The 25,968-nt window shown below is 33.8% G+C and overlaps 1 protein-coding gene across 2 annotated transcripts; it reads left to right on the top strand.

The window, feature by feature from the left end:
* Positions 1-284: 284 nt before the first annotated feature.
* Positions 285-24,243, top strand: Hsdl2 (Hydroxysteroid dehydrogenase like 2). 2 transcript variants are annotated; one of them, XM_085949373.1, is made up of 12 exons: positions 285-531; positions 680-843; positions 1,195-1,286; positions 7,514-7,635; positions 8,604-8,690; positions 9,771-9,889; positions 10,715-10,811; positions 11,251-11,345; positions 12,895-13,022; positions 19,290-19,395; positions 20,644-20,772; positions 22,656-24,243. In XM_085949373.1, exons 1-12 carry the CDS (start codon positions 515-517, stop codon positions 22,766-22,768), a joined length of 1,269 nt encoding a protein of 422 aa, XP_085805499.1. In that variant the 5' UTR covers positions 285-514; the 3' UTR covers positions 22,769-24,243. The 2 variants fall into 2 exon arrangements, with proteins under 2 accessions (XP_085805499.1, XP_085805500.1); XM_085949374.1 differs by lacking the exon at positions 12,895-13,022 and adding an exon at positions 13,576-13,682 and having other exon boundaries at positions 309-531; positions 22,656-24,242.
* Positions 24,244-25,968: the final 1,725 nt, after the last annotated feature.

Below are 25,968 nucleotides of genomic sequence, written 5' to 3'. Positions count from 1 at the left end.
TGTGAAGCTCTCTTCATATTATGATATACACATATACCTGCAATGCGATCTTTATAATAAAGGAAGTTTTTCCACACAGTTTCAAGATTGCAATTTTTAATAAATTTATTATTAAAGCAATCTATCTGTGATAAAATATAATTTTTAACGATAGATATACTTTTTAATTATTACGTATTTATTAATTAATCTCTAAGTGGAAGAAAAATTCAAAATATTTTTTTATAACAATCTCTGATTTTTATCCATATGACACGTAGGTACTATTTTCGAACGTATAAGTTAGTCTTTGTAAAGCTTTTATGAACATGTAAATTATTATCGCCGTCTCTTTCTAACATCTCGAAAAAACTTTGTCCCGTGTTATGGACTTTGTACCTGTCATAGCGGCTAAATAATTTTATTTTAATACATAACAAATTCTTCCATACTAGGATTAACTTCGTAGCGAGCGTAGGGGTTATAAATAAAATACATAGTTTAAAGATTACCTCATAATATTCAACCACTGAAAATGATTGCAAACACCGGGTAAATATTCTAAAATACCTTTAATATTTACGGTTAAATTGTAGGTCAGTGACATTGAATCTCATACGTGTTGTTTTTAGTGTAGTGTTGATTTTATTGTAATGTTTCCGATTACGTTCGATGACCCAAGACAATTGCCATGATTTAGGAAACTCGCCGGAAGAACGCTCTTCATCACTGGTGCTTCAAGAGGCATCGGAAAAGCAATCGCGTTGAAAGCCGCTAAAGATGGTGCGAATGTTGTTATTGCAGCCAAAACTGCGGAAGCTCATCCTAAACTGCCGGGAACCATCTATTCTGCAGCCGCGGAAGGTAAATATAAACTAATAATTTATTACAAATAAATAATTGCTGTCGCTAGACAGTAAAATTGACATAACTGACATATTTTCTCAATACATACTTTATAAGGAACTTATAGCTGTCAAAGTACATAGGTACTATACGAAGTGTTCCAAAATTAAAAAAATAATAAATATAATCTTCACAACCAGTCATGGCATTTAAATATATTATGAATTCAGCCACCCACCTATTTATTTAAAAAAAAAATCTTTTTCATCTTCAACCACCTTGTTTGTGGTAATAGCTTTGAAGTTATAGTCTATTTATATTATGAAAGTGTCAGCTAGTTTATTAATTAATTAATAATATTGTTTTTAGTCGAGGCAGCTGGTGGAAAAGCGCTTCCTTGTATCGTAGACATCCGAGATGAAAAGCAAATCCAAACTGCAATCGACCAAGCCATTGAAAAGGCAAGTTAAATTATGAAATAATTGACAATAATTGTTATCATCATTTTGATGCACTACAACCTTTAGCGGATCTTGGCCACGTGTGCCATCAGTGCAGTCTGTTTTTTCATATGCCATATGGTCTTTTTGCCCCCTTAAAAAGTGTACAGTTACCCATTTTACCTCACCTTGCAAATAAAATTTTCTTTGACAGCCCCAAAGATTCTTCACAGGACAGGACTTCCAAAGATATCCTTTGTCTCATTCTGTCCTTCCCAGCATTCCGACCTAAACATACTGGGGCCAGGAGAGTTCTATAGAAAGTGGTTTTGGTTTTTTTTGAGAGTGCCCTGTTCTTCAAAAGCCTTTGGAGACCAAATCAGCATCTGTTGGTGAGGAAGATTCGGTGATTTATTTCATCGCTTGTGTTATTTGTATTTGTCACAGATGACTCAAAATAAACAAATGACTCCACAGTTCCAAAAGCATCACAACCTATGATGAGATTTATATTATCATTTTATTGATACACTATAGAGAACTGGCAAGTATTTTGTTTATTCCCCATGTCTGAAGCAGCTTGTTTTATGGAAATAAATGCCAATAAATGATTATTTCAAGATTCCAACTCGGATTCCACTTAAAAGATGTTATCTTAAACCCTTTTTTACGCAGAGTGGTTGTCAGTAGAGGTGAGTTGGAAATACTGTCACCAGTTTGTGTACTCAAGTTTTGGATTAAACTACCCATACTCAGTATGTGTGGCCCAATAAACATATTCCAAAAAACTTGTGATGATATCATCGCGAGTCGCTGTTCTGTGCACTAGCCAATTGGTAGACTTTCAACACTATTGACATTAAATGCGAATGACACTTCATCATCATCAGGGGCGCGACAGCCCGGTGTGGGTCCTGGCCTCCTCCAACAGCTCCCTCCACCTGTCCCTATCCAGTGTGGCCGCTTTCCAATTTGGTACCCCCAGAATACGGCAGTCACTGGCAGCTCCATCTAACCAGCCAATCTTTGGCCTCCCTCTTCTTCTACGTCCTATTGGATTGCTGGACATCACTCTCTTTGCCGGTTCATTGTCATTCATACGGTGCACATGACCTAGCCATCGCAGTCTCCCAATCTTAATTGATTGAACTGCGAATGACACTTGAATATAGGTATATTTTAATTTATTAGTCTATTGCGTTCGAATGTATGAATAATAGGTCATAAATTTTGTGTCGCAGCACAGTGGTGAGATGACGCACAGGCTTAGGCTTGTTATATACCGCTCAAAACATGTTTAAAATTTTAAAAAAATCACTGTTCATTTTTGTTAACAAGAATATTGTAACGTAACAGAAAAACAACTCATAAATTTAAAATATTAAAATAAATGGGACTTTTCGACAAGCGGAGCTCAGCGTATTTTTAGCGATTCTATTGAAGCCGATACACAGTCTGAGTTCCCTGAGCCTGGATATGGAGTTGGTTTTAGTTTCATGAAACTTTTGTCGCATACACACGCCAAACGATCTATATAGTATTCCAAATACTAGTAAGTATTTTGGAACCAGGTTATATACTAAGTATTTTTTATACTGGTAGTAAGTATACTTAGTCTTCAAAATCAACCAGTTTTCCCATCTCTAGTTGTCAGCCGTTTGTTCAACCTACTGGGTTCTTTCACGATCAAACACACGGTAAAAAAACAATTCTTATGCGAATTTCCGCCAGACACAGGAATCAAACTGTGACTGGCGTTTAGAGGCGGATATAAAATAAGTGCAGCTAAAATATTTTAATTACTTACCCATCATATGGACTTAGAATTTCATATCTATATACACACATTTTGCAATCAGATAACATTAGGTTGTGTAATCTGCAGTTACATTAGATTGTGTAAGGTAAAGGATTAAGTGTCCTTATCTAGACTTGGCATAAATTCGGAATTATCCTGGATTTTGATCGAGGCTTTAAAATGATCTAGATTTAAAAGTTCTCTACGCAACTACCTACCAACATTGCCGTTTACATCTTAATCCTTTCTATGCCGCAATTAGTTAATTGGTGTAATTAACGTAAGAATTGGTGTATTACGCTTTCGGCAGTTGCTGACCAAGTTAATACATCATTATAGAGTAGCAAGCAACATAATACTCGCACAAGGCTGTGGTGCAAGTGTTGCAAATGCGCAATATGCTATCATGTAGTTTCCTGTTATATGTACCGATTAAGTGAACTATTAAAGTCGATCCATTTTCTTAAATTGTCTTTACATTATATAAACAAAAACTGTTAACCCAGTCACATTCAGATTCAATACTAACTTTCTGGATTACATCCTGAAACTTATGGCAAACGCCTACTTTATATCCTGAATTCTCTTCTTGGTCATTCCCTCATGACTGAGGATCGTGAACACCCTGAAATTCAGTCATCTGAGCGACCAATACTCTCCACCCCTCTCGGTCATCTGCTTCTCTCAGGCAGAGTGAAGGTTGCCCCCAGTAAGCTCTTTCATTTAATCGTTCCAGCGCGCTAACACTCTTCCTCTGTTTCACCTTCTTTGGAAGCCACCCAAAACCACCAGTCTCTCCAGGTTATCCGATCTGTGCAATATAGGATGTTAATAAAACTGCAGAATGCATCTCTGACATATTGTCGAGAGCTATTCCTCTATCTTTGGATGATTGACTGATTCGTCCTGTGCGCTATCCAAGAAATATGAAGCATTCTGTGCCAGCACCACATTTCGAAGGCATCGATTGCCTTCCGCTCCTTTGCCCTTGTGGTCCATGACTCGACATTATATAAAAATTACACAGACATCATTTTCATGGCAATTAAAATTCTTCGATCCTTCCATATGTGGTAAGAGTGTGATTGCATTTTTCGCAATCTGAATTAGGCATTTCATAACTTAACTCTAATGTTTTTTTGAATGGCTTAACTTAAGTGGTTCTGAAACATATACGTATATCCTCCATAAAATGCAAAGATTAATGATTATGCAATGTTTTTTGGTTACCAATAGTTACTTAATTATATTCATTTATTTCAAGTACACTTAATAACATAGACTGTGGATTATGTTGTATAAATGACTATGCATATTTTTTTAAATACATTTAAGTATGGCTGTTGTAAAATTTAACAGAAATATTTATAATTAATAAATTAATATGCATTTACATACCTACTACTGAGATAAGATAAAAATAAAATCATAATTAAATGGCAAATGAGGGCAAAATATCAAAGTCCATTTAATATAATTATGTGAAAAATATAAATGTTTTGTTAATGGATAACTGATATGACATGATTCCATTTTTATCCTTACAATTTTAGCAATGGTGTGTTCATACCCTTTCAATCTGCAAGTTCGTTAGGCAATGGTATACTTGATTCGATTTTTTTTTCCATTTTTTAAATAGGTAATAAAATTTACGATATTGTATGTTTCCATATGGACCACATTATACATTTTTGGAAACTGAGTTAATCTGGTTAGATCAGAGCTTTCAAAAAATTCTTTAAAAAAATTAATCACACTGCTGTGCGAAAATATCAATACCGGTATTCGTAAAATAATTGGAAAAAACAGAAGTATCTACCAAAAAAATATATGTAAAAATCTCTTTAAATTATTAATATTTTATAGGATCGTTGGTCACCAAGGACGATGAAGGGCCACAGAAGTGGACCAGACATCGCGTAATCCGACAAAAAAAATTATAGTCCTGTTAAGCCTTTTATGCTAATTAATACATTTTGTTTCCACTTTCAATACTGAATATATCGGTATTATCTGATTTTTGAAACCGGTATTTCGGTATCGTAAAATACTGAGATACCAGTTGAAATACCGGTATTCCGATCGCTTCGGATGTTGATATATTCCATCTACATGAGGTTGAGTATAGGTGGACGTTGTTTTATAAATTCTTAAAATAGGGTCTGCTTAACTCATCTGGTGTACTTCCTTGTACCTATATCTTTTTTCTTTCGACCATGTCCGATCCTGATAGGATCATATGGGCCTCCACAGAGTGGAGGTTTGTATTGACAGATTTTGTTTTTTACGAGAAATGGATGTCAGCCACTTGCTCAACCTATTAGGTCCATACCCTGACACACACAAATTGAAAAACAATTTTTGTACTTGCCAGACCCAGGATTCGAACCTGGGACCCACGGCTTTGTAGTCCAACGCTTATGCCGCGCGGCCACCGTGGGCGTACCTATATACTTTATATATAAATATATATATGTTTTTTGTATTTCATTACATATTTCTATTGTATAATAAGTTAATACTGATCTATCTCTTTTTTTATGTACCTAACACTGTTTTAATAATATTTCTTTGTTTATAAATGTCATGTTATTATTAATATGTCTTAAACTTATAATTTGTAATGTCCACAATATGTAAAATAAATAAATTGAAATTGAAAAAATAAATAAATAAATTGAATCCCTAGCTTTAGAGGACAATTCAAATAGCTTTTCAAAAATTTAAAGCTTGATATTGATATTTAAAACATTTACAGTTGATTCCGCTGAATTGGGACACATTAATTTTAAAATAAGCATGCAATCAGTGCAATGGCACTTCATTCATAAATTCTTTACAGAAACGTAAATTTTTATTATTTAATTTGAATATTTTATAGGTCTTTACAAGATAGGCACGTACATAATGATGTTCAAGTGTACCTCAATAATATCCTGCAATCGATACAATCTCTGTTGTTGTCTGCTGACAAAATGATTTAGCGCTACCAATATTGACCCCCTAAATTAACCTTAATGGCCCAGTGCATATTATTGATAGTTCATTGCCCGCTCAATATTCAAATTGATTGTTATTAAAGCAATAGGTACTACATTTTATGAAGAGCATTGCATGAATTGTTACTGTAGGTACCACAAGTTCGATGTGTTATTTATTGACTAGGATTTTGTTTTTTTAATCTTCTTCTTTCTGGAGCTACAGCCTTATGTGGGTTTTGGCCTCATGTATCATCTACTTCCATCCAGGTCTGTTCAATGCCGCTTCCCTCCAGTTTTGGATGTCCAACGTCTTTAAATCCAACTTGACACTATCCTAGTAGATCGAATCTAAATATATGAAAGTGATGCCAAAAAACAACTACTATATAGTACCATTGGCATACTTTTACAGACAGAGGCGGGCATAAATGTAGCCAGGGTAAATCAATTAAAAAATTAATCCCATTTTCATATTAATTTTTTCCAAATTTGTCATTAACCCATCCAAGACAGATTAAAATGGGAAATACTTTGGACCAACAGTCAGATTTAATTTCGTAGTTAAATTTTACAAGAGTATATGTTATACTAAAATTGCTATAACTTTTATATTATATACTTGATTCCAATTATTTTTGTGATATTGTGTAGGTATTGAATTATTCTTTCTAATTATTGTGTTGTATATATGACAATGGATTTATAGGTTTTAGGAAATAAATATAAAAAAAGATTATTTTTTTTTACATAAAATTTTATTGAGAAAATGGAATTAATATATGGAATATATGGAATTAATATATGAATGAATAATTAATAAATGAAGGAATTAAAGAAAACATAAATAAAAACACATTAAAACATAAAAATTTAAATTAAAAGTGGAGCTTAGCGTGGTATTCTTCAAAACACTCTGGAAGATGGAGAGCCACCTTGCATTTTTTACACTCCCAGCGTGTTTTTGAATCTTTCTTCTTGATTATTTCTAAAGATGACGCGATACGAATCGACTTACAAACAATATTATTCCGAAAATATATATCGGTCACTGGTATTACATAATTTCTGGATACATTATCTATTGAACGATTTTGGTTAAAGAATTTTCGATAGATGGTAGTACATGGTTAAAAATTATCATTTACTGCTGTCTGTCGCAGCGGCGTCGGTAGTACATGGTTAAAAATTATCATTTACTGCTGTCTGTCGCAGCGGCGTCAAATTGGCGCCGATTGTCCAGAAGTACTTTGTCAACAGTGGCATCAAATTGACGCCGCTAGGGCGCGATGGGTTAATTGATATTTTGGATTAAAATTTATGTTTACACTGCATTTGTCGAATACTCATCGAATAAAATATTTAATGTATAGCTATTAATTGCCAGGATATACCTTACAGATTGGATTTGTTACAAATATGTTTCAGAACCAAAACATTTATTATAATAAAGTCATTTGTAAATTTTTCAGTTTGGAGGAATTGACATTCTTGTCAATAATGCATCGGCCATTGCGTTGTTGGGAACAGCGGAGCTGGACATGAAGAAATATGACCTCATGCACAATATTAATACCCGGGGAACTTTCTTAGTGTAAGTTCCGTCTGTGTCATTAATTTTAAATTGTTAAAAGACATCTAAGCAGATATGAAGCAATATAGAAAAATAGTAGTGGGATGCCACTTCTTCGTCGTCGGTAACTTATGACTGTAGATCGTGACCTGAATGATTTTGCCGTCTGACAGAATTTTCCATGGCCTGGCTCCACCACTTTCGGTATTCGGGTAAACCGGTCTAACATAAACATGAACACCAAACCATACTCGGCTTTAATCAAACGTATCACAAGGCTCTACGTTTGGTTGTGAAGCACCAGTTGATTTTTATATCTGAGAATGTCTCAGGGGCAGTTACTCAAGTGTCCCTTGATTGAGTTTACATTGACTTCTTTAACAAAGTGTGCACATAGAAGAAAGAGAAGCACGGAGAATTAATAAAAATTAACATTATAAATAATCATATAAAAAGTATATAAAAATATGTACTAAATAAACCAAATTTAAAATTGATGAACATTCAATCTGAAGAGATCTTCACGGTTTGATATTATCATAATACAATAAAATTGGCCTTTGTGACGTACAGGTTGGATGGCCCAATTAGACTGACTTAAGCATCTCTTTCCTTTCCGTACACATTTCAGGTAATTCCAAAGGGCATGGATTGTTGTCATGTTGGTCAGGTAATAGGTCCAAGTTCATAGAACTCAGCAGCGAATCCACTGTGTCCAGTCAAAAATTGTGTAATGGTCAGGAGTCAGTGCAGTTATCTCCAATCGCCATTGAACATCGCGAAAACAAACATGTGTGCTTGCCCTTGTTTGATACATACAACTTTTGCTGCCTGGTCTTCCATACCGCATAATTAAGGACTGCTGCTACAAATTTTTTAATGTTATATGAATTCAATTAATGCCTTTATCAATTTTCTTCGCTATTAGTAGTAGTAATAGTTGTATAGGTAACTATGTACGTTAATTTGTCATACATTTTCATTTACAGATCAAAACTTTGTTTGCCACACCTGAAAGCCAGTAATCACGCACATATTCTTAATCTATCACCACCCCTGAACATGAGCAAACACTGGTAAGAAATCATAATTATTTTCTTATATAATAATTAATTATTACGCCCACGGTGGAGGAGTGAGAATGTGTCCGCTTACGGCGTTGTGAGTCTCGGTTTTGAATTACGGGTCTGACAAATTCACATGTTTATCAGTGTGTATGGACCCAGAGCATGAGCAAGTGGCTAACATTCATTTCTCGTAAAAAAAATCATCGAGAAATCTCTTAGTAAGGTGGCCAAAGTCTACATTAAATTATCAAGAAAATAATATGAATTTACAAATGTGGGCGTACACTGTGCACTAATCATGCATGACTCAATCGGTAAAGCGGGCAAATACCTACCGACGTGTTCCGAACGCCGCCTGCTTATCGTACGCCTCCCCCTGTGGCCAGTAAATGTTCATCTAGACATGCTCATTTTGAAACCACGGCTCTGTTTGATGACTCAATTGGTAGCTGGTAACCCACGGCGTTTCACCTGTCGGTGTAGAATGGGCATCAAAGAACAGGCCATGTAGATTTTTATAATATCAAGTTGTGGAATTTAACATTGGTCTTCCAGTGGGTCTATTCTATACTTATTGACCGCTAAGTTTAGTGATAAAATGATAAATATTATCAAACTTAGGGTAGGTTTGTATCAAATATTAGCACTTATTGTAACAATTACAATAAGTTGATTGTAATTGTTACAATAAGTGCTAATACTTTGATACAAACCTACCCTAAGTTTGATAATATTTATCACTTTAGCGGTCGATACGTATAGAATAGACCCACTGGGCTGTGGACGAACAGAAAACAACCAACCTCAATTTTTTAGATGCATTTTATTAAATATGCATATTTTTATTTAATTAATGTGTACAATGGAATAATTTTTCAATTATTTAATTATTAAAGTCTTCAGTTTATTTTAAATGACTCTGTAAAATACCCAGGCGTAATGTGCACATACTTTTCGAGCATCTAGTGATGCAAACTTTTGATAATTATTGCTGTGGAATATGTAATGACATAATGTTTGCCTCTCTAGTAACAGTTTGCTGATTGGTCATCGGGTGTGTTTAATAAGATACATTACTCTTTGTTTTAGGTTCTCAAATCATGTCGCGTACACGATGGCAAAATACGGAATGTCAATGTGCGTCTTAGGAATGAGCGAGGAATTCAAACCATTCAATATCGGAGTCAATGCATTGTGGCCAAGAACTGGTAAACAAACAATATAATATTAAGGACTTATGTTATAAAAATAAAATTTCACACATCAAAATTTGAGTCAGGCCAGCTAGAGAAGTTATTTACTTTCAACTGACATATGGAGACACTCCCAAAGGATATGATTGACGTCCTGCAATTCAACATATAAGCAAAGATGAGATATAGACTGATTTATTATAATATGAAGTGAACTGCTAGTACAAGCTTGTTAATTTGAAATCGATAGGATCAAAAATTGAAAAAAATTCTAATTAAGGGGATCCTATATGCCAACAGAGAACCTAGCGGAAAAACACGAAGCATGCAATTTGAGATTTTTTTTTGATAATTTACTATTTCAACTGTTTTAATTAATAGATATGTATCTGAAAACATTAAAAAGATTTTTTTTTTTTTAATTCAAAGATAAACTTACAATTGTAAAAAAATGTGAATTCGTTGCAGGGTCACATCTTATTGTTACATTATATTTTATGGTCATATTTATTATTAAAATTTAGTTTTTTAAGTTTTCAATTTTCTGACGTTTAGACATTTGACTAATTCATTGTTTTAAAAATTTTATATTTACTTTAAAAAACATTGATTTTTATATAAAATAATGTAAATGTGTATAACTTGAAATCCTTTTTATTTATAAATCAAGCTTCAATATTGGGACCATACCTAAAATAAAATTGCAATTTAGTAACATTGGTTCTGTTTCCGATACCAATTTCTTTTAGTTAATACCAGTGGTGACTATTACGGTTCATTCATCGAATTAGTGAACATTATGAATTAACCATGTTCATATTTAATTTGTTATTATTTCAGCTATTGACACGGCTGCCATCCGAATGCTCACTGGAACCGGTGACCACAGCCGGACGCCTGACATCTTGGCTGATGCTGCTTACGTTATTCTCTCCAAGTAAGAACTTAGTGTTCACTTTCTTGCACATTCTGAATCTATACATCCCATAAGAGAAACATAACGTCGTTAAAACTAGAATATCGTGTAACTCCAAAAACGCTATTTTACGGGAGAGACAAAAAACTTTATTGTTTCGTATACAAAATACTTATATGGTTATGGAGTTAAATCATACATGATTTAATAATGTTACAATTTTTTTGGAATTATGTCATTTGTAAGAAGGGTAGATATTAACAACGGTCACTAGATGGCATTCAAAGTCAATTTTTGATTAAAACGGAGTTACACATTTTTTCTAGTTTCAATGACGAATTAAGTATTTATGCCCAGACCCAAACCTAATTATGTGTAACAATAGTTGTTCGTATTCTAAGCACGATGTTTTAATGGTGTATTTTTTATACGACAATTTAAATTGATATGTTTCTTTTAGGGATCCGAAAACGATGACTGGTAATTTCTTGATTGATGAAAATGTAGTGACTGAAGCTGGGGTCAAAGATTTGCTTCCGTACGCATGCAATCCAGGTAAATATAACCGACTACATACATACAATGATTAACACTTTCATTAATGTATTCCAAGTCTCACAAAAATCTGTCACTCGCCACTCAGTTATCTTCAAAAGGACTCTTGATAGATACTATTTTTCAACTCATATCAGTTTCCTCCCGAGCAGTCACTCCTAGATTTATAAGTCTTATTAGGCACGAAGAATGAAATAATCTTTGATGGTATATTTAGGAAAAATTACCAGGTGGCGCTGCAAAAGAAATTATTTTGATTAGATTCACATTTAGACTTTAAAATCATCTGTCAAACTATTATGAGAGTATCCTACCATTTGCTTTCTTTCATGACCCGATTAAATTATTTTCATGTCAGTTAATTTTTTAAATTAATTAATTAATAATTTGGGTTCACGTGTATATTGTGGTGCTACTGCCAAAAGTTGGTAAGTCTCGAAATGGAGTAACTGCAATTTGAAAGTTTGACATGTCCTCTAAAATCAGGCATAATGTTAATTTCTTTGCACTTTTTTATAACATACATAATATGTACCTACATGTAGATACATAATCCATTGTTAACTCTAAATACTTAAATTATCAACTTACCGACTTTTGGCAGCAACCCTACTCTCTCATCTTATCCCATTTAAAACGTCTTCTGTCTTGCTCTCTCCTATAAATTTACATATCGTGGGGTTGCTGCCAAAAGTTGGTAAGTTGATAAGTCGATAATTTAGGTATTTAGAGTTTACAACGGATTATGTGTCTTTATATAAATATGTACATATGCAAGAAAAAAAAATCAAGGTCATCCGACATATAGAACATGCACATAAAGCACAAAGAAATTAGCATTATGCCTAATTTTGAGGGCATGTCAAACTTAAAATTTCAATTACTCCATAACATGATTCCGAGATTTAACAGTTTTTGGCAGCAACCCCAAGAATTATATTCCTATGCAAGTAATTTAAAAAATAAAAGATTCATATGAATTTGAATCCCAGGCCGTTTTAGCGAGAGATCGAATAATTATCTGCTCTGCCAAAAGATCTCTCATGGTAGCATTGGGACCCTAGAATCATTGAAGACCTGTGTGCCCAAGGCGTAACACACACTTAACTAGACAGTATTGGTGGATAACATAGTGTTGTTTGATTTGTGAAAGGATTCCCAATTCATTGTTACTAGTAACGCGTATACTGTAGCTGTGTGTCGTAAGATGCTTACCATGGTCTTTAATATTGTTACAACTGTAACGGTGTATTTATTTATGAGCGTAACTTTGTAATGTAATTAATATCTTGAAATATTTATTGAGCGTATTTACAGTTGTGACGTTTGTTTAAATTTTATGCTTACAGTACTTATGTTGTTACATCACACAGTTCCGCTCAAATATCAATGCGTTTACTATCTTTAGATAATATGTTTCACCAATTCCGCATCCATTATAGGTGTATATCAGGAAGATCCAATGTATTGTTTTTTCCACAGCCAATATTGCTAGCAAATTAAATATGTAAAACACTATTACATGGCAAGTTTAAATAAACACTTGCAGCCAACGCAAACGATCTCCTGATGGACGGCTTCATTGACGATTGGCCAGTTGGAGCTTCTAATGTCCTTGGTGCCGGAAATCCAAAACTGGAAGGTGGCAACACTCCTACCGACTCTACATCGGCCAAGGTTTGTTCGGCTCGGGAAATGTCTTTTTGCAGAGCAGTGATGATGTTCAAAGCGATATGAAACGTTGGTTTAAGTAAATTACCATTTTTCCTCTATGGATTATATCTGCATCCGAATTTTTACTGCCGATAGTGGTTAGCGATCTAATCTATTGACTCTTCGTTAGTGATCAAGCATACTTTGTAAAAACACGATATAATTTTTGTCAGATGCAGAATTGATCTCGCACCAACGGGTTCAGAGATAAGCGCTCTAAATACTATCCACTGTGAGATATTAAAGTTTACTAATGCCAATTCTAAAGCGTCATTCAATTCATGAATATAGTATGCACAATCTTATTCACTTTCATAATAAAACGTTTTATATTCATTTTGAGTATCGTTACTGCCACGTTTAAATTGACATTTTTCAAAAATTTCTCCAGAAAACTACCTTTTCGTTACAGGAATGAACGGCTGAGATTCCTGGAAAATGAAAACACCATTTTTGTGACATGTTCGATGTGCCGTGAATCTCGATCACTGAGTTGCTTTTGCATGTTTGGTTTCAGCTAATGCCCATAATCTGATGCCAGACTTTTTCCTCGATGTGGATCCGCAGACCATTGCTAAAAGCCACGGGGCTCCCTCGACAACCGATGAACAGTCCAAACCAAAGGTGTGATGATCGGAAACACCGATAATTATGGATTCTATTAGACATTAGATTAAACAAATTGACATATTGTCCGTTGTTGCTTACGGGTGGGGTGTTGTAATATCTTAGGGCTAGATGCTTCAGGCCTAATGGAAAGATGGTCGATGTTATGTATAACTAATTATGATCCATATGCATAGGTGATGATTTATCAAAACAATGAATAGCATGGCAATGTCGTTTTTGGCGATTAAAAGTGCTGCCATTTTGTAAATTAGGATCTTCTCTAAATTAAAATATTTACATTGAAATACAATGTTACAAGTAGGAAAACTGTACAATACATATTATTGAATAATTAGTAATCTCTAGTTCATTTAAATTTTTAATACCTAATGCATGGTTGCTTTATCGGTGTTTTAATTGAATAAAATGCACCCACCATGGATACAGTATTTCTTGCATTCTATAATATATCGTCTCTGTTCTGGCAGAACACACTAACTGTGTAATTGACTTTGAAGTTGTTAAAATGTTTGAAATGGTCTATCATGTGAGTTTATTAACCTGATAGCTGCCCGTAACGTAACGTTTACGTCATACACGGCGGCTATTCAAGCGCCCGTACCGTACGATATACGCCGAGCCGTTCTACACGCTTGTATGAGTCAAATATTTATTTATTTAATTTTAAAACGTGTAACTACATTTCTGATCAGACCTTGCAAGCAAAAAACATTTGTACAGCGCATACATCGAGAGAATAAGGGAATTTCCCGAGAGGCCAAATCAGGGTTAGCTCAAAATTCCCCTGCACACTGGGATATCTTGTACAGTAGGCAGTTGGTATGATTCGATAGTGATGAGTCAGTTGTCGCCGGAATATCATTTAGTCGGGATGCTAATTCGGAATGCTTTCTTATTCAGATTTGCGTTATAATTGTAATGTTTTCAATGTTTTTACATTGAAATTTAATTTCTATTGAGTGACCAAGTGTTTTTATTTATATTTCATATACAATTTGCGTATAAAAAAGTGTTATATTTACGAGTTTTATTTTAGATTTTACCTACTAAACTTGAATGAAAAGAAAGATTTTCGATGTTTTTAGATAGAAATTGACAAAGGACTAAGTGTTGTGACTATTTTTTATTTGTATTTCGGATTCGATTTGCGTATACAAAGTGTTTTATTTACGAGTTTAGTTTTACAAATTTTATTATTCAAAATGGATGAGATCGACGAAGTTGGTGAAATCGATAACCTTATCGAAACAGTTGAATCTGAAGACGATGGAAGTGATGATTCGGATGTCGAACTTGAGGAAACTTTGGAAGTCGATGAAAGTGAAATTATCACACCGGAATCCACTGAAAGACCGACATTTGAGTGGAAATCGGATATGTTTGAGCCACGCGCATTTTCCTTCGATGCTAACGTTTCGGGATGCAAAGCTGATAATTTGACTTCGGATGCACTCGAAATGGACTATTTCAAATGTTTCATCGATATTTCTTTTATTGAAATGTTAGTCCGAGAGACCAACAGACAATTTGTATTTGCCACAAAAAATATCACAGTTTTGAGTGATCGTCTACGGCGATGGGTAGACTGCACAATTGATGATATGTACACATTTTTGGGGCTGTGTATGCTAATGTCAATGAATTCACGGAATAAAATATCTGAACACTGGTCTATCCACAGATTGTTATTTTCACCATGTTATTCCGAAACCATGTCCAGGAATCGTTTCGAACTGATGCATCGAATGTTGCATTTTTGTGACAATGAAACGCAGGTTCCCGGAGATCGACTATATAAAATTAGACAGGTCCTGAAGGAACTGAAAATTTCTTTCAAGCAGTACATGTGTCCATATCAGAACATATGTATTGATGAGAGTCTTCTCCTTTTCAAAGGCAGACTTTTATTCCGCCAATTCATCAGGACGAAGGCTAGTCGTTTCGGAATAAAAATTTTTGTAATGGCTGATTGCAAAACTGGTTTTGTCTTAGATGTAATCATTTATACCGGAAAACAAACTGAAATTGAGAAAAATAATTACATCGGTATATCGGGCAACGTGGTGGTAACGATGCTTGGACCATACTTGGAACTAGGGCATACATTGTACATTGACAACTGGTACAGCAGCCCAACGTTATTCAAGTATCTTTATGATCACCGGACGAATGCCTGTGGAACCGTAAGGAGAAACAGAATTGGGATGCCCAAATTTACTAAGAAATTGAAAAAAGGGGAAACCGATACATTCCATACTGACGAAATTATGGCTTTGGCGTGGAAGGATAAAAAGGATGTTACAATGTTGTCCACAATTCACAACAATACTTTCAAACCTACTGGAAAAGTAGACTATAAGACTAAAATTCCGATTTCCAAGCCGGAATGCATTGTTGATTACAATAAAAACATGGGTGCTGTGGATCGTAGTGATATGATAATTTCTTCTGTAAATTCGACAAGAAAAACTGTCAAATGGTACAAAAAACTTTTTTTCCATTTGATAGATTTATCTCTGCTGAATGCCCATGTATTGTTCCAACAAAAAACTGGAAAAAAACAACCGCTGGGTGAATTTCAATTGAAAGTCATCGGACAACTGATCGAAAAACATAAGTTAGAACCAAAAACTCTTTTGAAGCGAAAAGCACCCTTACCCTCTAGGCTAACAGAAAGACATTTTTTGGGTAAAATACCACCTACTAACAATAAAATTAATGCGGCAAGAAGATGTTATGTATGTGCCAATACAAAAAATCAGAAAAGACGGAAAGAAACTAGGTATTTGTGCAAGCAGTGCGACATTGCTCTGTGTTTTGAACCGTGCTTCGAAATTTTCCATACACAAGAAAGTTTTTAGTGATTTTAATGTGTTTAGTATACTTCTTAGTGCTATAAGTATTTATGGTGACATTTTACAAAAATACTATAAAATTTATTTTTCAAAATACTTATAAGTATTAAAAAAAAAAAAAAAAATTCAACTAATTCTTGTAAGTGCAGTGTTGTGACAACCCTACCATACCTGAAAATTTTCAGACATTTTCACGAAATTGTGTATGAAAAACTTTTTCGCCGAACTTCAATTGAGGTCTCATATGTAAGTGCATTATATTGGACTTTTCACTATTCTTTTAATTTTTTTATAATATAATTAATTCCTGGGCCCTGGGGAGTATACCTAGTACTTTCAGCTGGGCTGTTAAAAGGTTAAGTAATCGTAAAAAGGATGACTTTAAAATAAAGACTGTTTATTTATTAAGAAGGTTTCCAGACGGTAAAGTTTGAAATAAGGAACACTTTGGTATAACTAACTCTATATAATGTAATTTTTTCGAATTAGTGTCTTCTGCCAGAATAGTGACGATATGACTTTGTTACACATAAAGCATAATTTATTTGAACATACATAACTTGAAAACGCCTCAGATGTATACCCACTGGAAAAAATCATATTTGAAAAAAATACGAACCTCGACGGGATTTGAACCCGTATAACCAACATAACTTGAAAATGCCTCAGATGTATACCCACTGGAAAAAATCATATTTGAAAAAAATACGAACCTCGACGGGATTTGAACCCGTATAACCAACATAACTTGAAAATGCCTCAGATGTATACCCACTGGAAAAAATCATATTTGAAAAAAATACGAACCTCGACGGGATTTGAACCCGTATAACCAACATAACTTGAAAATGCCTCAGATGTATACCCACTGGAAAAAATCATATTTGAAAAAAATACGAACCTCGACGGGATTTGAACCCGTATAACCAACATAACTTGAAAATGCCTCAGATGTATACCCACTGGAAAAAATCATATTTGAAAAAAATACGAACCTCGACGGGATTTGAACCCGTATAACCAACATAACTTGAAAATGCCTCAGATGTATACCCACTGGAAAAAATCATATTTGAAAAAAATACGAACCTCGACGGGATTTGAACCCGTATAACCATCATAACTTGAAAATGCCTCAGATGTATACCCACTGGAAAAAATCATATTTGAAAAAAATACGAACCTCGACGGGATTTGAACCCGTATAACCAACATAACTTGAAAATGCCTCAGATGTATACCCACTGGAAAAAATCATATTTGAAAAAAATACGAACCTCGACGGGATTTGAACCCGTATAACCAACATAACTTGAAAATGCCTCAGATGTATACCCACTGGAAAAAATCATATTTGAAAAAAATACGAACCTCGACGGGATTTGAACCCGTATAACCATTGGAGTTGCGCCAATCTGTGCATTAACCAATTAAGCTATGAGACTCCTATCTAATTACGATAATTTAAACTAGTAGGTCATACTTGAAATGCTTATCAAATTGCGTTATTATTGACTATCAGTTTTTGTTTATTAAATCAAGGAATATTAATTACCTTAATTACTAACCGTATGTATGTTCAATATTATGGAATGTTACATTCTCAAAATCTTGTGAATTATTCGTTAAATAAAAGAAATAGTTTATTATAATTTATTTGATGCATGCGTACAAAAATTGCATAAAGCAACGTTGCCGTTTTATGTATCGTTTAGTTAATAGCAACATAACTGTCAACTATGCAATGTGTTCATAATTAGTTAGTTTTACGTAATATCGACACCTTTACATCCGGCCCCTGACAATCAATACATACCATTTATCGATCAAGCGACATTTTCACAAATATTGTATGAGATAATATTATGCCTTGAATGTTTTATTTTTTCTCTGAATATGTATGGAATTCTCACAACTCTCGAAGTATCATCAATCAATACACTTCTAGCAGAGGGTAGGGCATACATAATTCATATTTTTTGATTATGTCATTTGATCTATTGATGGGGGGGGACATCTCCAAATAGGTTGAAAATAGAGAATTTGGTGTATTTATCGAATGGTAAAGAATGGACCTAGAGATTATACTAAATCATCATAGAATAAGGACATTGTGATATTTATATGGATTACAAAATTTTGTAATTCCTTTAAAATTACCAATCAATTACAAGCTTCAATATAAAGTTACTTACATCAATAATCATTAAATTAAATGTATGATCCCAGTTTTTACAAAAGGATATTTTCATATGTTTGTGACTTTCACCTATGCAGAGGCCATTATCAAGAGATATCTCTTGATCTCTTGATAATGGCCTCTGCAAAGAGCCAGAAACGTCGAGGAAAGAAGGAAGAAGTACACATGGTGGAAACCCAAAAAGCTATTAGGATATTTTCAATAAATTAATGCAATCATAATACAATAATAGTGTAATGAAATAAAATGTCTTTAGCTATGTACTTACGGTTAAAATAATACTACTATTTTATGCAATCATTAAATTTAATGCTCGAACTTGTGAAAAAAGATTGTGCATCATAATGGCACAAATATCTTTCTTACGATGTTGATGGATTGTTCAGTATTAGATCTTTAATATACTCCATATTCTTAATTTTCAGCCTGTTTATTGCAGTTGTTCATTAATGAATGCATAGTGCAGTCAAATTTTATAGTTTATTAAGCCCCTCCAATTTTGTGACAAATGCTCCTATCTTGATGGTTTTTATTTCTTTCCTCCAGGTTGAAGAAGAGGGACAAATCGGAGGACTGTTTGTTTCGATAAGGAAAACTCTGAGTCCGGAATTGGTGAAAAAGATCCAGGCAGTGTACCAGTTTAATGTTAAAGGTAATATCATGATCATATATTTCTTAATTATTAAAATACATATTTTGGACAATGACACTCGGCTCGAACTGATGTATACCTACATCTATCTGGGACAACAATTTTGGCCGTTCAAATGGTGTCTTTAAAATACCATGCAGTGTGCAATCAGTGTGTACTTCCTATAAATGCAAAATATTAAAGTTCAGTAAAAGAAATATCCAGAAACTTAAGTGTAGTAGGAGTGGAGAGGTGCATGCTGTGTAATGCAAAGGACAAAAAAATGGAATAATTGTATAATAAAAGACGGTATGTGATATAATCGGGTTGGCTAAAAATCTTAAATGAAAATAAACTAAACACATGGATCAAAGAAATGACAATCGCTTGGAAAATTTAGTAGTATGTACTCTAAAAGTAGAAATCGTGCGATAGCCTAGAGACAGCTAGATCGAGGAAATAGATAAGATCTACACAAGTACGTGGTAATGCGAAAGTGGTAATGGGTGGAGGTGTGCTTTTTCCATACCTCACGATATTACTATGGCAGTATCTGACAGGCCGCAGATTTTTAACAACACACGTTGAATGTAGAGTGAAGCTCTTACTACAATCGTTGTAAGACTGATAATTTGTGGCTTAGTATTTAATAATTGTTCAAACAGATGTCACTGTGTGTTTAATTTTTTAGATTATGCAAATTAATCGACAGTGGCTAGTAATTTGAGTTTAAAGTCGGACGAGATTACTCGCAAAATTTGTATGTGCGGCCTGTCGATCATGGCCTCAGAGTGAGATAAATCGCTGAAGGCATAGAACCGTTTAAAATCCGACATAAATAGTGAATACTAAACTTTGTCAGTCATACTCATTTGTTTTCGTTGAATTAAGAATACATATTACAGATGGTGTTATGTAGTTAGTTTTTTTAAAATTCATTAAGCCCTGCCTGTGCCAAACCATAATAGATAAAAATTATTCTTCACTAAAGAATTATTTTTTTACTATTATCTACTATGGCTCGGTTTACGAATAGGTATGTTGGATCTTAACCGCCTATCTCTACCTTTTGCCACGTCAATCCAATGTGTACAGAACTGAGAGGAATGGAATAAGCTTGGAGAGTCCTTCATCCAACAGTGGATGTCTCCTTCCCTAGTTGGGAAGAAAGTGACGGGTAGTAACACATCGTATTAATTGTTTTAATTATTTACCGTGGAAATTTGTGTTATTGTTGGATATTATTTAAATGTAATATTTGTTGTACAGGAAAGGAAGAAGGCGTATGGCATCTAGACTTGAAGAACGGCAATGGATCATGCGGGAAAGGTGAACCTGCAGTAGCCCCCGATGCCACTCTCACCATGGACAGCAAAAACTTCTTTGACATGTTCACTGGTAAATATTTCTTTATTACTCATTGAATGACCGAATCTAACACTAAATGAATGTCCAACATAAGTTATGTTTCGTTTTGATAAATGTGAGTAGAAGTTCTATAATTACGGTATTCAGTACAGAAGTATTTAAGCGGCGATAAAATGGAGTGGTTTCTGGTTTTGTCCACCAACTCTCTTCATAATATGATCCTGTCTGTACCGCGAACATACGCCAATGATCAATAGCTCCATTTAATAGTGAATTTTTAACCTGGCTCTTTTCTCGAACACTAATTTATTTGATGGTTCACAATCCTTAATATGCAGTCTGCCAATCTTGAATGTTGATTGAACTCCACCATTGCCGACTCAAGTAGAAAGCCGAAACATTCACGAGTGGTCCTACCTTTTCCGCCTCTCCCGTTGTCTATGGATGACCTGTCATTGCCTGTCATTGTTCTATAGAGTGCTCATCAACTGACGCGTCTGTTCTGTTCACTTGTCGGAGTATTCTTAGTTTCAGATTTCTTCCAGATTAACATTAGCTAGCATTAACTAGCATTAATACACCTTCTACAAATGTAATGCATAGATCAATGCTACATATGTTTTGAAAATCGATATTGCCATCGATTTTTGTGTGAAGGACTGGTCTGACCTTGACAGCTGATGAATAACAGGAATGTATATTATTTAAAAATAACACTGATAGTTAATATATTTGATTTTAGAATTTTGTATAATTCAATTTGAAACGAGAAAGGGCGAATCAATATGTCAAGCAATCAGGGATCTGATTTTGACAGCTGAACAGTGGACCACTCGTTGCTTGTGCAAAAAGATATGCTCAGGCTTTATTAATCTAAAAATGGCGCTGACTCCACTGAAATTGTTGTAAGTACAGACAGTAAACCTGAACATTGTATCTTTTCCTTACAATGTTACTGTCTGTAATACTGGTATCATAAATATAATCTATTGTTTGTCCAGTCAAGAGCTTTTTTACAATAAATTCCGTTCATAATTCGACAAAAATATGGTTGGCTCTCCGCAAAATATGCTTCTTACGTCACACTCAACTGCATTTCCAAAAAAATCAGACGTGCGTAACAATATTTGACGTTTTACATGTATTTTCTATATACATACGAGGGTATTATTTGCAAACACGGCTATTACCAACACATAAAATATTTTGAAAATCCATAAACGTAACTGCTAAATGTACAATGAGCATGTCAGTAATTGCCAAAATAATGGCAAGAAAGGGCAAGTAATGCAAATCGATAGTTAAGGTTTTTCTCCAATATGTGTCATTTTAAGTGGTGAAAAGCCATCTACTTCTATGTGAACAAACATCGCATATAAATGGTGTTCAACTGGTCTATGTTTTAAACGGTGATATGTTCTGCTTGTTTAAGAACAAATATTTCACTTCACGGAAAAAAGTCGCGAATCTCTGATTTATAATATCGTCGTTGAAACTAGAAAATTGTGTAACTCCGTTTTGATCGAAAATTGACTTTGAATGCCATCTAGTGGCCGTTGATAATATCTATCTGTCTTGCAAATTTTGTAATTCCAGAAAAATTGTATCATTGTTAAATCATGGATGATTTCACTCCAAAACCATACATTTGTATAGGAAACCATAATGTTTTTTGTCTCTCCTGTAAAGTAGTGTTTTTGGAGTTACACAATTTTCTAGTTTCAACGACGATATGAAATACAGTGTTTTGCTACATAATAAGCTAATCTATAGCCGACATAGAAGTTAAGATTCCAGCTCAAAAATATATACATATATCTAAAAATGGGATAAAAGTAATATAAACAATTATGTAGTTAAATATTATAAACTGTTTTATATTCCTCTTACATTGTTATTATAATGTTTTACAGGTAAAATGAAGCCCGCGAATGCCTTCATGTTGGGCAAGCTGAAGATAGGCGGGGACCTCCAAAAGGCGATGAAATTGGAAAAACTCATGCAAGGCCTGAAGTCAAAACTGTGATTGTATATAGCCATTGTAATACTCCGTTGTTAAAATGTGCAAAATTTAATTTTTCTCTACTGTTGTACGATTCAATTAGAATCTATTTTTTTTATTATGAAATGACTACAAGTCTATAATCCAGAGACAAGCTGTACTATATGGACAATAAAAGCAATTGAAATATAACTCGCCTAGACTTATACGCGAGATACTGTCACATACTAAAAACGGCCAGGAAGATAACTGTTTTATGAAAGAAAATTTGAAGGCAAACTAAAATCAAATTGCTTAATTTTTAATAACCGTCCTGAATATATTTTAAATACTCATATATTATATTATAATCACTGAAGTATATCGAACTCTGTAATATAATCGGTGTAAGTGCTATTATGCAAATGATTAGTTTTTAAAAATGTTCAGGAAAGTCAAAAAACCTGGTTACTACACGGGTTTACTTTCGACTAATTCGTACATATATGGTTCTACCGCTGTATGGCTCATGTGGTTTTGTTTACAGTAAATAGTATGCATTGATTACAATAACAAAAAAACTATCGATCTCGCGTCTTGTTACGCTTAACAAAATGCAGTAAGACAACATTTTTAAAAAATTGGCTCTTCCGCTGTATTGAATTTGCACTGGCGATATTATAATTTGATTCTGGATTGGTGACTTTTTATATTCGTTATGAAGACTTTAACGGCTGTCATTACGTTTCAACAATAACAAAACATTATATTTATAAATAAAAATATTTCTTTGTTCATATTATCAACTATGATAATATGTAGTAGTCGTGATAAACTAGCAGAACAGCCGGCAATTGCTGGTTGTTTTTGCTAATAAATATTTCTTAGCACTATTGTCAAGCGCTGGATTTATTTCTAAAGAAATGCATTAAGTCGAAAATTCAACGGCAGACAATAATAAAGTTTAGTATCACATGACATTTATTATTTGGGTTGGTGTTTTTTCAACCTTTAAAGCTGCTGCGTGTAAAATGTCACCATCTTGTAATTTATAGTGGATGAATCCGCTGCTTGAGTGTTATTTAATAAATACTTTTTTTACAGCGACGTATATCAGAATATATACATATTATCACCACGCATAACAGTTGAACTCTGAATAAATTAATAATTATTTTGCTACCTGAAAGCAAGAGTAAGATAAAGTGAAAAAAGTAAATTTTGAGATAAGTATGCCAATCGATTTCTGAAAGCTGTACCTACATATAGAATCACTGAGTTTTTTTTTTAAATTTGTAATACCTTACTTAAAAGAATAATACCAATATTGCATTTCATAAAAAATGTCCTGTAACTTCAAAGCAACAGTGGGATATCTGAAATAACCCATTGTTAATAATGTTATACATAAAATCTTACCATTATCATTTATTATAAACCGCATAAAAAACAAAATAAACAAATTATAATATTAACGATTTGGTTTGTATGAAACACACATTAAAGTTCAATTATTTCGAACCTTGAATTTTTGACTTATCCCTCTGTTGCTCCAGTAGCTTTTTGTGGTTAAAATGTCAGTCAAGTTTCTATTTAAACATTTTTTAATCAAATTAGTTTTACTCTCATAAAATCATCCACTATCAAAATAGACTAACCAATTTTGTATTTTTTTATGAAACGTTACAACATAGAATAAGACGTTACGTAAGTTAAAAATATTATATTATATTGTCAATTCCATCAATGTCATTATTATTCATTTGTTTTTTTATAGACTATGAATATTTTACTGTTCATGTTTGATTACTCCATGAGTTGGTAAATAGTACAAGTGGCACTCTATGCCAGTGGTGATTTTGCGTCTAAGCAGATTAGGCTGTCTGGCTTCACCAGAACGTGTGAAAATCTTAAAAAAATGCATATTTTTCACGGAGTGTAAAACTATTAACCAGTTCTATGCCTTCAGCGAGTTATATCACTATGAGGCCGTGATCGACAGGCCGCACATACAAATTAGTTATCTCGTCCGACTTTAAACTCAAATTACTAGCCACTGTCGATTGATTTGCATAATCTATAAAATTAAACACACGGTGACATCTTTTTGAATAATTATGAAATACTAAGCTACAAATTATCAGTATTACAGTAATTGTAGTAAGAGCTTTGCTCTGCATTCAACGTGTGTCATTAAAAATCTACGGCCTGTCAGATACTGCCATAGTAATATCGTGAGGCATAGAAAAGGTTAAAAGTGTAAAGAAATCCAGACAGCATAATTGCTGTGTTTTTAAATACAGTAAAACCTCGATATCACAGATATTATATAAATAATAGATTCATCAGAGTAAAAAAAAAAATTCAGACTTCAAGAGTTGGAATAAAGACTTTTTAAAACAGGATTACTGAAAGCAAGCGACTGGATATATCATACGAAGACGAATCTACTTTAGTATAAAACGGACTTTCTTCATTAACAGAGACACCTAATTGCCCGCATTCGTTCGTTAAATCAGTAGGTTTTACTACTGTGTTAGCAGTTTATCGCATTAGCAAAATTCTTGCAAGGGGACCTCCAAAGCACATGTGCTTAAAACCGCCACTGGTGTATGTATCGAAAAATTTATCATAAAAATCTAGTACATAATAAGTTTGTTTCCGCTGCGAGTTGCTACCTACTGATTTTGAACAATTTGACATGCTCGTGTTTGCCTGCCAGTGGCGAAGGGTGGAGGTAGGCTGTGGAGATTTGGCATAAATAGAGCGCACTACACTTTCTCAGTCATACTTATTTATTTTCATTGAACCAAGAATACAAGTTGCATATTAGTTGAATACATACTAGATAGTTTTTAAAATTCGATTAAACCTTTCCTAAACCAAACCACAATATACATAATTTTGAAAAACAGCTCTGAGAAAATATATTATAACCAATAGAAAAAATCTTTTTGAAAACAGTAAGACACCCGGCAGGAATCGAACCTGGATCTCTTGGGTTTACGCCCCGTCCGCACATTGTCCACAATGCTACTAGGTGACATACTAATTACGACAAATTTTAACTATTGGCCTTTTAATACCTGCTCATCAGCGCTCTTCCAAATCAAGCTACTATTGGAAATCGGTTTTAAATTAATGTTAAATTATGTATGTTCAATAATTAGAATGGTACATTCTTAAATCTTGTGAATTATTCATTGAATAAAAGAAATAGGTAATTACAAACCATAATACATAAA

The sequence above is a fragment of the Rhyacophila brunnea genome, unplaced genomic scaffold (assembly GCF_057557595.1).
Source record: "Rhyacophila brunnea isolate RB1 unplaced genomic scaffold, BYU_Rbru_1.0 scaffold_22, whole genome shotgun sequence".
Classification (NCBI taxonomy): domain Eukaryota; kingdom Metazoa; phylum Arthropoda; class Insecta; order Trichoptera; family Rhyacophilidae; genus Rhyacophila; species Rhyacophila brunnea.
The sequence above is the reverse complement of the archived record's forward strand: the minus strand, read 5'-3'. Positions and strand labels throughout refer to the sequence as shown.

Excerpts from the sequence above, each read along its gene's own strand:
- Hsdl2 (XM_085949373.1), top strand. Across the intron at positions 7,636-8,603 it reads ACCCGGGGAACTTTCTTAGT|ATCAAAACTTTGTTTGCCAC; the intron begins GTAAGTTCCGTC and ends TTTCATTTACAG. Across the intron at positions 11,346-12,894 it reads TCCGTACGCATGCAATCCAG|CCAACGCAAACGATCTCCTG; the intron begins GTAAATATAACC and ends AAACACTTGCAG.